At 48.2% G+C, this 14,631-nt stretch overlaps 1 protein-coding gene across 1 annotated transcript in view; it reads right to left on the bottom strand.

The window, feature by feature from the left end:
• Window positions 1–14,631, bottom strand: part of LOC310921986 (E3 ubiquitin-protein ligase BRE1B-like) — a 56,548-nt gene that overhangs the window by 15,854 nt on the left and 26,063 nt on the right. The window contains exons 11-17 of the mRNA XM_083882253.1: window positions 14,446–14,581; window positions 11,792–11,913; window positions 9,835–9,875; window positions 9,406–9,777; window positions 7,220–7,337; window positions 5,386–5,535; window positions 47–259 (exon numbers count right to left, since the gene is read on the bottom strand). Coding sequence (XP_083738379.1) covers window positions 47–259; window positions 5,386–5,535; window positions 7,220–7,337; window positions 9,406–9,777; window positions 9,835–9,875; window positions 11,792–11,913; window positions 14,446–14,581 — 1,152 coding nt within the window. The remainder of the gene's footprint in view (window positions 1–46; window positions 260–5,385; window positions 5,536–7,219; window positions 7,338–9,405; window positions 9,778–9,834; window positions 9,876–11,791; window positions 11,914–14,445; window positions 14,582–14,631) is intronic.

Below are 14,631 nucleotides of genomic sequence, written 5' to 3'. Positions count from 1 at the left end.
ATAAACCCTTATTAATCGCTATTAATAACTATTTAAATCACTTTACCTGTGCCTTTAGGGCCAACACCTGCTCTGCCAGCTCGTCCTTCTCCTCCCGGAGCAGTTTGTGGATCTGGTTGGCCTTGATGCGCTCCGACATCAGTTTGAAGTTGGCGTCGTCCTTCTCGCGGAGCTGCTGCAGCAGCCGCAGGTTCTGCTCCTGCATGTCCTCGAAGGCCTGGCCCGTCACGTCCATCTCCGACAGCAGCGCCTCCTCCTCCTGAAGGGAAAAAATAAAAAAAAAAAGGTTGTTTTTACGGGGTGGGACAAGATGGCCGCCATTAGGGGAACGGGACAAGATGGTGGAAGTTGGGGGGGGGTTGGACAAGATGGCCGCTGTTAAAGGAAAGGGAAGATGGAGGAGGTCAGTGGGAAGGACAAGATGGCCGCTATCAGTGGGAGAGGCAAGATGGCTGCCTTCAGGAGGTGGACCAAGATGGCCGCCATTAGAAAAGGGGACAAGATGGCCGCCATTATGGGATATAACAAGATTGCCGCCATTAAGGGAAATGGGACAAGATGGTGGAAGTTGGGGGGTGGGACAAGATGGCCGCTGTTAAAGGAAAGGGAAGATGGCAGCCATTAGGTTATGGGACAAGATGGCCGCCGTTATAGAATAAACTAAGATGGCTGACATTAGGGAATGGGACAAGATGGCCGCCATTAGGAAATGGGATAAGATGGCCACCGTTAAAGGAAAGAGAAGATGGCCGCCATTAGGGAATGGGACAAGATGGCCGCCGTTAGGGGAAAGGGAAGATGGAGGAGGTCAGGGGTGGCCCGTCACGTCCATCTCCGACAGCAGCGCCTCCTCTTCCTGAAAGGGGGAAAACAAGATGGCCGCCATCAGGGGGTGGGGAGAGGTGAGGGAGGTCAAGGGGAGGGACAAGATGGCCGCCATGAGGGAATGGGATAAGAGCAGGGAACAAGATGGCCGCCATTAGGGGGAGGGACAATATGGCCGCTGTTAGGAGGAAGGACAAGATGGCCGCCATTAGGGGGAGGGACAATATGGCCGCTGTTAGGAGGAAGGACAAGATGGCCACCTTTTGGGGGAGGGACAAGATGGCCGCTGTTAGGAGGAAGGACAAGATGGCCGCCATTAGGGGGAGGGACAATATGGCCGCTGTTAGGAGGAAGGACAAGATGGCCGCCATTTGGGGGAGGGACAATATGGCCGCTGTTAGGAGGAAGGACAAGATGGCCGCCAATAGAGAACAGGACAAGATGGCTGCTATTAGAGGGTGGGACAAGATGGCGGAGGTCAGGGGTGGGAGAAGATGGAGGAAGTCAGGGGGTGGGACAAAATGGCCGCCATCAGGAGGAAGGACAAGATGGCCACCATTATGGGATATAACAAGATGGCTGACATTAGAGAATAAGACAAGATGGCCGCTGTCAGGGGGAGGGACAAGATGGCCGACATTAGGGACGAGACAAGATGGCCGCTGTTAGGAGGAGAGACAAGATGGTCGCCATTAGGGAATGGGACAAGATGGAGGAGGTCAGGAGGAAGGACAAGATGGCTGCCGTTAAAGGAAAGGGAAGATGGCAGTCATTAGGGAATAGGACAAGATGGCTGCAATTTGGAAATGGGGCAAGATGGCTGCTGTCAGGGGGAAGGACAAGATGGTGGAGATAAGGAATGGGACAAGATGGCCGCCGTTAGGGGAAAGGGAAGATGGAGGAGGTCAGGGGTGGCCCGTCACGTCCATCTCCGACAGCAGCGCCTCCTCCTCCTGGGCAGAAAACAAGATGGCTGCCATCAGGGGGTGGGGAGAGGTGAGGGAGGTCAGGGGGAGGGACAAGATGGTGGATGTTGGGGGGAAGGACAAGATGGCCGCCATCAGGAGGAAGGACAAGATGGCCGCCATTATGGGATATAACAAGATGGCTGACATTAGGGAATGGGAGAAGATGGCCGCTGTCAGGGGGAAGGACAAGATGGCCGCTGTCAGGGTATGGGACAAGATGGCCGCCATCAGGAGGAAGGACAAGATGGTGGAAGTTGGGGTGTGGGACAAGATGGCCGCCATTATGGGATATAACAAGATGGCTGACATTAGGGAATGGGAGAAGATGGCCGCTGTCGGGGGAGGGACAAGATGGCCGACATTAGGGACGGGACAAGATGGCCACCATCAGGAGGAAAGACAAGATGGCCGCCGTTAAAGGAAAGGGAAGATGGCAGTCATTAGGGAATGGGACAAGATGGCCACCCTCAGGGGGAGAGACAAGATGGCTGCCATTGGGGAATGGGACAAGATGGTGGAAGTTGGGGGGTGGGACAAGATGGCCGCCATTTTGAAATGGGGCAAGATGGCTGCTGTCAGGGGGAAGGACAAGATGGCCACCAATAGGAATGGGACAAGATGGCCGACATTAGGGAATGGGAGAAGATGGAGGAGGTCAGGAGGAAGGACAAGATGGCCGCCATTAGGGAATAAACTAAGATGGCTGCCATTAGGGAATGGGACAAGATGGAGGAGGTCAGGGGGGTGGGACAAGATGGCTGCTGTCAGGAGGTGAGACAAGATGGCCGACATAAGGAATGGGACAAGATGGCTGACATTAGGAGAAGAGACAAGATGGCTGACATTAGGAGAAGAGACAAGATGGCTGACATTAGGAGAAGAGACAAGATGGCCGCCATTAGGGAATGGGACAAAATGGCCGCCTTCATGGAGTAGAGCAAAGCGTCAGGGAATGGGACAAGATGGCTGCTGTCACGGAGTAAACTAAGATGGCGGCTATCAGGCTATTAGGGGAAGGGACAAGATGGCGGAGGTCAGGGGGTGGGACAAGATGGCTGCCATTAGGGAACAAGACAAGATGGCCGCCATTCCATTGCCCAGGTGTGTCCAGGTGTGTCCCAGGTGTTCCCCTTATTTTCGCTCATTTTTCGGCCATTTTTAATCCAATTTTCATCGGATTTTTTTGGGGAATTTTTGTGATTTTTGGCATTTTGGTCTCCCCAGGTGTGTCATTACCTGTCCCAGGTGTGTCCCAGGTATCCCCAGGTGTGTTACCTGTCCCCAGGTGTGTCCCAGGTGTTCCCCTTATTTTCGCTCATTTTTCGGCCATTTTTTATCCAATTTTCATCGGATTTTTTTGGGAATTTTTGTGATTTTTGGGATTTTGGTCTCCCCAGGTGTGTCATTACCTGTCCCAGGTGTGTCCCAGGTATCCCCAGGTGTGTTACCTGTCCCCAGGTGTGTCATTACCTGTCCCAGGTGTGTCATTACCTGTCCCAGGTGTGTCTCAGGTGTGTCCCAGGTGCTCCCCTTATTTTCGCTCATTTTTCAGCCATTTTTTATCCAATTTTCATCGGATTTTTTCGGGAATTTTTGTGATTTTTGACATTTTGGTCTCCCCAGGTGTGTCTTTACCTGTCTCACCTGTCCCAGGTGTGTCATTACCTGTCCCAGGTGTGTCATTACCTGTCCCAGGTGTGTCCCAGGTATCCCCAGGTGTCATTACCTGTCCCAGGTGTCCCCAGGTGTGTCCCAGGTGTTCCCCTTATTTTCGCTCATTTTTCAGCCATTTTAAATCCAATTTTCATCGGATTTTTTGGGGAATTTTTGTGATTTTTGGCATTTTGGTCTCCCCAGGTGTGTCATTACCTGTCCCAGGTGTGTTTTTACCTGTCCCAGGTGAGCTCAGGTGTGTCCCAGGTGTTCCCCTTATTTTCACTCATTTTTCGGCCATTTTTAATCCAATTTTCATCGGATTTTTTGGGGAATTTTTGTGATTTTTGGGATTTTGCTCTCCCCAGGTGTGTCATTACCTGTCCCAGGTGAGTCCCAGGTATCCCCAGGTGTGTTACCTGTCCCCAGGTGTGTCCCAAGTGTTCCCCTTATTTTCGCTCATTTTTCGGCCATTTTTTATCCAATTTTCATCGGATTTTTTCGGGAATTTTTGTGATTTTTGGCATTTTGCTCTCCCCAGGTGTGTCCAGGTGTGTCTCACCTGTCCCAGGTGTGTCATTACCTGTCCCAGGTGTGTTACCTGTCCCCAGGTGTGTCCCAGGTGTTCCCCTTATTTTCACTCATTTTTCGGCCATTTTTTATCCAATTTTCATCGGATTTTTTCGGGAATTTTTGTGATTTTTGGCATTTTGGTCTCCCCAGGTGTGTCATTACCTGTCCCAAGTGTGTTACCTGTCCCAGGTGTGTCCCAGGTATCCCCAGGTGTGTTACCTGTCCCAGGTGAGCTCAGGTGTGTCCCAGGTGTTCCCCTTATTTTCGCTCATTTTTCGGCCATTTTAAATCCAATTTTCATCGGATTTTTTCGGGAATTTTTGTGATTTTTGGGATTTTGGTCTCCCCAGGTGTGTCATTACCTGTCCCAGGTGTGTCTTTACCTGTCCCCAGGTGTGTTACCTGTCCCCAGGTGTGTCCCAGGTGTTCCCCTTATTTTCGCTCATTTTTCGGCCATTTTTTATCCAATTTTCATCGGATTTTTTGGGGAATTTTTGTGATTTTTGGCATTTTGGTCTCTCCAGGTGCGTCATTACCTGTCCCAGGTGTGTCCCAGGTATCCCCAGGTGTGTTACCTGTCCCCAGGTGTGTCCCAGGTATCCCCAGGTGTGTTACCTGTCCCCAGGTGTGTCCCAGGTGTTCCCCTTATTTTCATTCATTTTTCAGCCATTTTTAATCCAATTTTCATCAGATTTTTTTGGGGAATTTTTGTGATTTTTGGGATTTTGGTCTCCCCAGGTGTGTCTTTACCTGTCTCACCTGTCCCAGGTGTGTCATTACCTGTCCCAGGTGTGTTACCTGTCTCAGGTGTCCCCAGGTGTGTCCCAGGTGTTCCCCTTATTTTCGCTCATTTTTCGGCCATTTTTTATCCAATTTTCATCGGATTTTTTCGGGAATTTTTGTGATTTTTGGCATTTTGGTCTCCCCAGGTGTGTCTCACCTGTCCCAGGTGTGTCATTACCTGTCCCAGGTGTGTCATTACCTGTCCCAGGTGTGTTTACCTGTGCCCAGGTGTGTTACCTGTCCCAGGTGTGTCCCAGGTGCTCCCCTTATTTTCGCTCATTTTTCGGCCATTTTTTATCCAATTTTCATCGGATTTTTTGGGGAATTTTTGTGATTTTTGGGATTTTGGTCTCCCCAGGTGTGTCTTTACCTGTCCCAGGTGTGTCATTACCTGTCCCAGGTGTGTTACCTGTCCCAGGTGAGCTCAGGTGTGTCCCAGGTGTTCCCCTTATTTTCACTCATTTTTCGGCCATTTTTTATCCAATTTTCATCGGATTTTTTCGGGAATTTTTGTGATTTTTGGGATTTTGCTCTCCCCAGGTGTGTCCAGGTGTGTCTCACCTGTCCCAGGTGTGTCCCTCACCTGTTTGGTGGCCGCCAGGCGCCGCTGCAGGTGCTCGATCTGCTCCTCGCTGGCCCTCAGCCTCCTCAGCGCCTCCTCGTCCGCCAGTTTTTTGCTCTCGCGCCGTTCCCGCTCCTCCAGCTCCCGCCAGCGCAGCCGCAGCTCCTCCAGCTGATTAATTAACCATTAATTAGCCATTAATTAGCCATTAATAGCCGTTTATTAGTCACTAATAATCGTTTATTAGTAATTAATTAATAATTTAGTAGGTTATTTAGCAGTGGGAGTTAATGGGAAGAATTAATGACCAGAAAGAATTTTGGGTCTTGTGTTGTTTCTGCTCCTCCAGTTGATTAATTAGCCATTAATAATCATTATTAGCCACTAGTAATCATTAATTTTTCAATATTTGGTCATTAGTTCACTTATTTATCAGTGGGAATTAATGGGAAGAATTAATGACCAGAAAGAATTTTGGTTCTCGTGTTGTTTCTGCTCCTCCAGCTAATTAATTAGCCATTAATAATCATTATTAGCCACTAATAATCATTAATTTGTCAATATTTGGTCATTAGTTCACTTATTTATCAGTGGGAATCAATGGGAAGAATTAATGACTGAAATGAATTTTGGTTCTCGTGTTGTTTCTGCTCCTCCAGTTCATTAATTAGTCATTAATAATCACTAATTAGTCATTAATAATCCTTAATTAATCATAAATAATCATTAATTAGTAATTGATTAAGCCATTATTCCCATTTCTCCGCCACTAATGAGCTCTAATTACCCATTAACACCTCATTAATTAATTAGTCAATCAATTCATCAATTTCCTCTTATTAACCCTTATTTTTGGGCTGCTAATGAGCCAATTAATGAGTTAATTAATGCCTAATTGGCAATCAATTAATGCCTCATTAACAGTTAATTATTGCCTCATTAGCAGTTAATGGTTCATTAGCAGTTAATGGCTCATTAGCAGTTAATTAATACCCATTAGCAATTAATTAACACCTCATTAGCAACTACACAAACATTCCTCTTATCCCCAGCATTTATTAATTAGCCATTAATTAGCACTAATTACCCTTATTATCCCCATTTCTGAGCCCCTAATGAGCCTCTAATTAATGATTAACACCTCATTAACCCCATAATTAAGACCCACTAATGTTCAAGCCCCACCCAGGGTATTAATTATTAATTAATTAGGATTAATTAGTGCTAATTACCCCTATTTCCTCCTATTTTCCCCATTTCTCTGCCACTAATGAGCTCTGCACTAATTTCTCTGCCATTAACACCTCATTAATTATTAGTCAATTAATTAATTCCCTCTTATTATCCCCATTTTTGTGCTGAGAATGAGTCAATTAATGAGTTAATTAATGCCTCATTAACAGTTAATTAGAGCAGCATTAGCAGTTAATTAAGGCCTCATTAGCAGTCAATTAATGCCCCATTAGAAATTAATTAATGCCCCGTTAGCAGTCAATTATTGCCTCATTAGCAGTTAATTAACACCTCATTAGTAGTTAATTAATGCCTAATTAGCAGTCAATGACTCATTAGCAATTAATTAATACCTCATTAGCAGTTAATAAGCACCTCATTAGCAATTAATTAACGCCTCATTAGACACTGCTGTGACGTGCATCACTCCCAGGCTATTAATTATTAATTAATTACCCATTAATTAGCGCTAATAACCCCCATTTCCTCCTATTTTCCTTATTTTTTTACGCTTTTTCCACCCTCTAATTAACAATTAACACCTAATTAAGACCTACCGCCTCCCTGGCGTCAATCTAGGTATTAATTATTAATTAATTAGCCATTAATTAGCGCTAATTACCTCGGCCTTGCTCTTCCTCTCGGCCGCCATCAGGGTCACCTTGTCCCGCTGCTCTTTGGGCGCCGATTTGTACATGTCCAGCAGCAGCTTCATCTCCTTCTGGTTCTCCTGGGCTTTCCTGGGTTAATTTGAATCTCATTTGCATCTCATTTGCATATTTGGAATGGCCACGCCCATTTTTGGGCTCCACCCATTTTTTTCCCATAAAAAAACCCCCAAATTTTTACAATAAAATAACCAAAAATTCCTCCCAAATTTAATTTTCTCCTTCTGGTTCTCCTGGGCTTTCCTGGGGTTAATTTGAATCTCATTTGCATCTCATTTGCATATTTGGAATGGCCACGCCCCTTTATTTGGCTCCACCCCATTTTTTCCCCGTAAAAAATACTCAAAAATTGACCAAAAAAGACCCAAAAAAATTGTTTCAAAATTTGAATTTTCTCCTTTTGGTTCTCCTGGGCTTTCCTGGGGGAAATTTGCATCTCATTTGCATCTCATTTGCATATTGGGAAAGGCCACGCCCATTTTTGGGCTCCACCCATTTTTTTCCCATAAAAAACCCCCAAATTTTTATGATAACCAAAAATTCCTCCCAAATTTAATTTTCTCCTTCTGGTTCTCCTGGGCTTCCCTGGGGTTAATTTGCATAAAATTTACATCTCATTTGCATATTTGGAAAGGCCACGCCCCCTTTGGGCTCCACCCAATTTTTTTTTTCAGTGAAAATTCCATAAAAATTGGCACAAAAATACCCAAAAAATTACCCCAAAATTAAGATTTTTTCTTCTCGTTCTTCTGTGTCTTCCTGGGATCATTTGCATCTCATTTGCATCTCATTTGCATATTCATTATGGCCACACCCCTTTATTTGGCTCCACCCTTTTTTATTTCATCAAAATCACCCAAAAATTAACCTCAAAAATCTCTCTCAAAATTTTCTCTCCTTCTGGTTCTCCTGGGCTTTCTTGGGGGAAATTTGAATCTCATTTGCATCTCATTTGCATATTTGGAATGGCCACGCCCCTTTATTTGGCTCCACCCCCTTTTTTCCCGTAAAAATTCCACAAAATTTGACCAAAAAAAATCAAAATTTCGTCTCCTTCTGGTTTTCCTTCTCCTTTCCGGAAGCGATTTGAATATAATTTGCATCTCATTTGCATAATCAAAATGGCCACGCCCCTTTTTGGGCTCCTCCCACTTTTCTCATTTAAAAAAACCCCAAAATTTGGAAATAAAACACCAAAAAAATTGGTCCCAAATTTCTGTTTCCTTCTGGTTCTCCTGGGCTTTCCTGGGGGAAATTTGCATAAAATTTACATCTTATTTGCATATTTGGAAAGGCCACGCCCCTTTTTGGGCTCCACCCAATTTTTTTTTCAGTGAAAAATTCCACAAAAATTGAGTCAAAAATACTCAAAAAATTGTTCCAAATTTAAATTTTCTCCTTCTGGTTCTCCTGCACCTTCCTGGGAGTGATTTAAATCTCATTTGCATCTCATTTGCATATTTGGAAAAGGCCACGCCCCTTTTGAAGTTCAACCCAATTTTTTTTCCGTGAAAAATCCATGAAAAATTCACCAAAATTGACCAAAAAATAACAAAAAAATTCCCCGAAATTTCGTCCATTTTCCTTCTCCTTTATGGGAGTGATCTGAATCTCATTTGCATCTCATTTGCATATTTAGGATGGCCACGCCCATTTATTTAGCTCCACCCACTTTATTTTTACTCCAAATTTCTTCTAAAAACCCTTAAAAATTATCCTAAAATTCCCAAAATTCCCCAAATTTCACCCAAATTTTTCCCAAAATCCCCCTCAGGGCCCCTCCCTCATTTTTCCCACCCCCTCATTTGCATCTCATTTGCATAAACACCCATAAAACCTCCCAAAATTCCCAAAAAAATCATCTAAAAATCCCCTAAAAACCCCAAAATTCCCCAAATTTCACCCAAATTTTCCCCAAAATCCCACCCAGACCCCTCCCCAATTAAACCCCACCCCCTCATTTGCATCTAATTTGCATAAATACCCCTAAAACCTCCCAAAATCCCCCCAAAATCCCCAAAAAATCCCCTAAAAAAACCCAAATTTTTCCAAATTTCACCCAAATTTTTCCCAAAACCTCTCCAAGACCCCTCCCCAATTAAACCCCGCCCCCTCATTACCATCTCATTTGCATACTCACTTCAGTTCCGCCCTGAGCTGCTTCAACACCTCCGAGTCCTTTTTCTTGGCCTCTTCAAGCCCCGCCCCTTTTGGCCTGTCCCGACCAATCCCGCGCTCGGGGCGTGGCCTGGGAGGGGGCGGAGCCCTGGGAGGGGGCGGGGCTTGGGAGGGGGCGGGGCTTGAAATGGGGGCGGGGTTTGAATTGGGGGCGGGGCCTGGAGGCTCCTCCTCTTCTTCCTTAGGAGGGGGCGGGGCTTGTTTGGGCGTGTCCGAAGGGGCGGGGCCTGAGGATGATGATGAGGAGGAAGCCACGCCCTCTTTGTCGTCAGAAAGGGGCGTGGCTTGTGCTGATGGAGGGGGCGGGGCTTCTTCGGAAGGGTGAGGGGCGGAGCTTGAGGAGGGGGCGGGGCCTGAGGAGGAGGAGGGGGGAGGGGGTGGGGGAGGGGCGGGGGTGGGTGGGGGAGGGGCGCCGCTGGCCTGGAGGCGGAGCTTAAAAAAAAAAAAGGGGGGGGGGAGGAGTCACGACACGCCCATTTGAATGAGGCCACGCCCATTTAAATGAAGCCACGCCCATTTGAAATGAGGCCACACCCATTTAAAAATCAGGCCACGCCCATTTAAATGAGGCCACACCCATTTAAAAATCAGGCCACGCCCATTTAAAATGAGGCCACGCCCATTTTAAATGACATCACGCCCATTTAAATGAGGTCACGCCTATTTAAAAATTAGGACACACCCATTTATATGAGGCCACACCCATTAAAATATAAGGCCACGCCCATTTAGATAAGACCACACCCATTGATACGAGGCCACGCCCATTGATATGAGGAAACACCTATTTGAATGAGGCCACACCCATATGAATGAGGCCACGCCCATTTGAATGAGGCCACGCCCATTTTAAATGAAGCCACACCCATTTATATGAGGACACGCCCATTTATATGAGGTCACGCCCATTTTAAATGACGTCACATCCATTTAAAATGAGACCATGCCCATTTAAAAATGAGGCCACGCCCATTTAAAATGAGGTTATGCGCCACACCCATTTAAAATGAGACCACGCCCATTTGAATGAGACCACGCCCATTTGCGTGAGGCCACGCCCGTTTATATAAGGCCACGCCCATTTTAGCTCTTAAAGGAGCCACACACATTTAAATATTAAATAGACCACGCCCCTTTTTATAAGGCCACACCCCTTTACTTTTAAAGGAGCCACACCCTTTTTTTATTGCCCACGTCCATTTAAATAGGCCACGCCCATCTCTTAAAGTGACCACACCCCCTTTTTATTGGCCATGCCTCTAAAAAGGTCACACCCATCTCTTAAAGGAGCCACGCCCCTTTAGAATGGCTTCACCTGTCTCTTAAAGGGGCCACGCCCCTTTATGTGGCCACGCCCATCTCTTAAAGGGACCACAACCACTTCAAGCAAAGGTGTTGACCCAAAGTCCCTCCCAGGTGTGTCCCCAGGTGTGTCCCAGGTGTGTCCCCAGTTGTGTCCCAGGTGTGTCCCAGGTGTGTCCCCAGGTGTGTCCCAGGTGTGTCCCAGGTGTGTCCCCAGGTGTGTCCCAGGTGTGTCCCCAGGTGTGTCCCAGGTGTGTCCCAGGTGTGTCCCAGGTCTCTCCAGGTGTCCCCAGGTGTCCCCCCAGGTGTCCCCCCAGGTGTGCCCCCAGGTGTGTCCCAGGTGTGTCCCAGGTGTGTCCCAGGTGCCCCCAGGTGTGTCCCAGGTCTCTCCAGGTGTCCCCAGGTGTGTCCCAGGTGTGTCCCCAGGTGTGTCCAGGTGTCCCCAGGTGTGTCCCCAGGTGTGTCCCAGGTGTGTCCCAGGTGTGTCCCCAGGTGTGTCCCAGGTGTGTCCCAGGTGTGTCCCAGGTGTGTCCCCAGGTGTGTCCCAGGTGTGTCCCAGGTGTGTCCCAGGTGTGTCCCCAGGTGTGTCCCCAGGTGTGTCCCAGGTGTGTCCCCAGGTGTGTCCCCAGGTGTGTCCCCAGGTGTCCTCAGGTGTGTCCCAGGTGTCCTCAGGTGTGTCCCAGGTGTGTCCCCAGGTGTCCTCAGGTGTGTCCCAGGTGTCCTCAGGTGTGTCCCAGGTGTGTCCCCAGGTGTCCCCAGGTGTCCCCAGGTGTGTCCCGAGGTGTGTCCCAGGTGTGTCCCCAGGTGTGTCCCGAGGTGTGTCCCAGGTGTGTCCCCAGGTGTGTCGCCAAGTGTGTCCCAGGTGTCCCCAGGTGTCCCCAGGTGTGTCCCCAGGTGTGTCCCAGGTGTTCCCCTTGTTTTCAGTCATTTTTCTGCCATTTTTTGGCCATTTTTAGCGGGATTTTTTCGGGGATTTTTGGCAATTTGGTCTCCCCAGGTGTGTTTTATCCCCCCCAGGTGTGTCACCTGTGCCCAGGTGAGCTCACCTTGTTGATCTCGCCCTGCACCTCGCGCAGTTTGCGTTTGTAGCGCTGCACGTCCCCCTTGAGCTGGTGGTTGTGGTTCTGCAGGGAACTGATCAGGTGACGCATCTCCCGGTTGATGGGACCTGCACAGGTGAGATACAGGTGAGATACAGGTGAGAGACAAGTGAGACACAGGTGAGACACAGGTGAGACACAGGTGAGACAGGTGAGACACAGGTGAGACACAGGTGAGATACAGGTGAGACACAGGTGAGACACAGGTGAGATACAGGTGAGACAGGTGAGACACAGGTGAGACACAGGTGAGACACAGGTGAGACACAGGTGACATACAGGTGAGACAGGTGAGACACAGGTGAGATACAGGTGCGGGACAGGTGAGATACAGGTGAGAGACAGGTGAGACAGGTGAGACACAGGTGAGATACAGGTGAGACAGGTGAGATACAGGTGAGAGACAGGTGAGATACAGGTGAGACAGGTGAGACACAGGTGAGATACAGGTGAGACAGGTGAGATACAGGTGAGAGACAGGTGAGATACAGGTGAGACAGGTGAGACACAGGTGAGATACAGGTGCGGGACAGGTGAGACACAGGTGAGGGACAGGTGAGAGGTGACACACAGGTGAGACACAGGTGAGACACAGGTGAGATACAGGTGACACAGGTGAGACACAGGTGAGACACAGGTGAGATACAGGTGACACAGGTGAGACACAGGTGAGACAGGTGAGATACAGGTGAGAGACAAGTGAGACACAGGTGAGACACAGGTGAGGGACAGGTGAGGGACAGGTAATGGACAGGTGAGGCAGTTTCTTGTTCCGGAATTGTAACACCTTGATGTCCATCTCCTCCTGTACAGGTGAGACATGGACAGGTGAGGGACAGGTGAGACCCCACAGGTGAGACAGGTGAGACCCCACAGGTGAGACCCCACAGGTGAGACAGGTGAGACCCCACAGGTGAGACCCCACAGGTGAGACAGGTGAGACCCCACAGGTAAGACAGGTGAGACCCCACAGGTGAGACCACACAGGTGAGACAGGTGAGACCCCACAGGTAAGACAGGTGAGACCCCACAGGTGAGACCACACAGGTAAGACAGGTGAGACCCCACAGGTGAGACCCCACAGGTGAGACAGGTGAGACCCCACAGGTGAGACCCCACAGGTGAGACCCCACAGGTGAGACATCCCCAATCTCATCCCAGTCTGAGGAGAGTTTCAGGTGGCTCCTCCCTGTCACAATCCAGGTGTGTCTCCACTGCCCAGGTGTGTCCAGGTGTGTCCCCAGGTGTGTTACGTGTCCCCAGGTGTGTCCCCAGGTGTGTTACGTGTCCCCAGGTGTGTCCCCAGGTGTGTCCCAGGTGTGTCCCCAGGTGTGTCCAGGTGTGTCCCCAGGTGTGTTTAGAGTGTCCCAGGTGAGCTCAGGTGTGTCCCAGGTGTGTCCCCAGGTGTGTTACCTGTCCCAGGTGTGTCCCAGGTGTTCCCTTTGTTTTCGCTCATTTTTCAGCCATTTTTGGCCATTTTTAACCGAATTTTTTGGGGAATTTTTGGGATTTTGGGCTCCCCAGGTGTGTTTTTACCTGTCCCAGGTGTGTCCCAGGTGTTCCCCTTATTTTCGCTCATTTTTCAGCCATTTTTTGGCCATTTTTTATCCAATTTTCGTCGGATTTTTTCGGGGATTTTTGGCAATTTGGGCTCCCCAGGTGTGTTTTTACCTGTCTCAGGTGTGTTACCTGTCCCCAGGTGTGTTTTTACCTGTCCCCAGGTGTGTCCCAGGTGTTCCCTTTGTTTTCTCTCATTTTTCCGCCATTTTTTGGCCATTTTTTATCCAATTTTCGTCGGATTTTTTGGGGGATTTTTGGCAATTGGGGTTCTCCAGGTGTATTTTTACCTGTCCCAGGTGTGTTTTTACCTGTCCCAGGTGTGTCCCAGATGTTCCCCTTATTTTCGCTCATTTTTCAGCCATTTTTTGGCCATTTTTAATCCAATTTTCGTCGGATTTTTTTGGGGATTTTTGGCAATTTTGGCTCCCCAAGTGTGTTTACCTGTCCCAGGTGTTTTTACCTGTCCCAGGTGTGTTTACCTGTCCCAGGTGTGTTACCTGTCCCCAGGTGTTCCCCTTGTTTTCGCTCATTTTTCAGCCATTTTTTTACCATTTTTCGGCCATTTTTTATCCATTTTTCGTCGGATTTTTTCGGGGATTTTTGGCAATTTGGGCTCCCCAGGTGTGTTTTTACCTGTCTCAGGTGTGTTACCTGTCCCAGGTGTGTTACCTGTCCCCAGGTGTTCCCCTTATTTTCGCTCATTTTTCAGCCATTTTTTTACCATTTTTCGGCCATTTTTTATCCAATTTTCATCGGATTTTTTTGGAGATTTTTGGCAATTTGGGCTCCCCAGGTTTGTTTTTACCAGTCCCAGGTGTGTCATTACCTGTCCCAGGTGTGTTTTTACCTGTCCCAGGTGTGTTACCTGTCCCCAGGTGTTCCCCTTGTTCTCGCTCATTTTTCAGCCATTTTTTTACCATTTTTCGGCTATTTTTTATCCAATTTTCGTCAGATTTTTTCGGGGATTTTTGGCAATTTGGGCTCCCCAGGTGTGTTTTTACCTGGCCCAGGTGTGTTTTTACCTGGCCCAGGTGACTCACCCGCCTGCTCATTGGCCGCCAGGTTCTGCTCGAACTCGATCCGCAGCATCTCGTACTCTTTGCGCACCTGGGCCAAGGTGTCCTCCAGCTGGATCACCTCGGTCCGGAGCCGCTTCTGAACTCCCAGCTCGTCACTCTGGGGGAAAATTTGGGATTTTAGGGATTTTTGGGATTCAGGGAATTTTT

The sequence above is a fragment of the Zosterops lateralis genome (genome assembly GCF_965231275.1).
Source record: "Zosterops lateralis genome assembly, chromosome: 39".
NCBI lineage: Eukaryota > Metazoa > Chordata > Aves > Passeriformes > Zosteropidae > Zosterops > Zosterops lateralis.
Note: the sequence above shows the minus strand (reverse complement) of the source record. Positions and strands in the feature narration are given on the sequence as shown.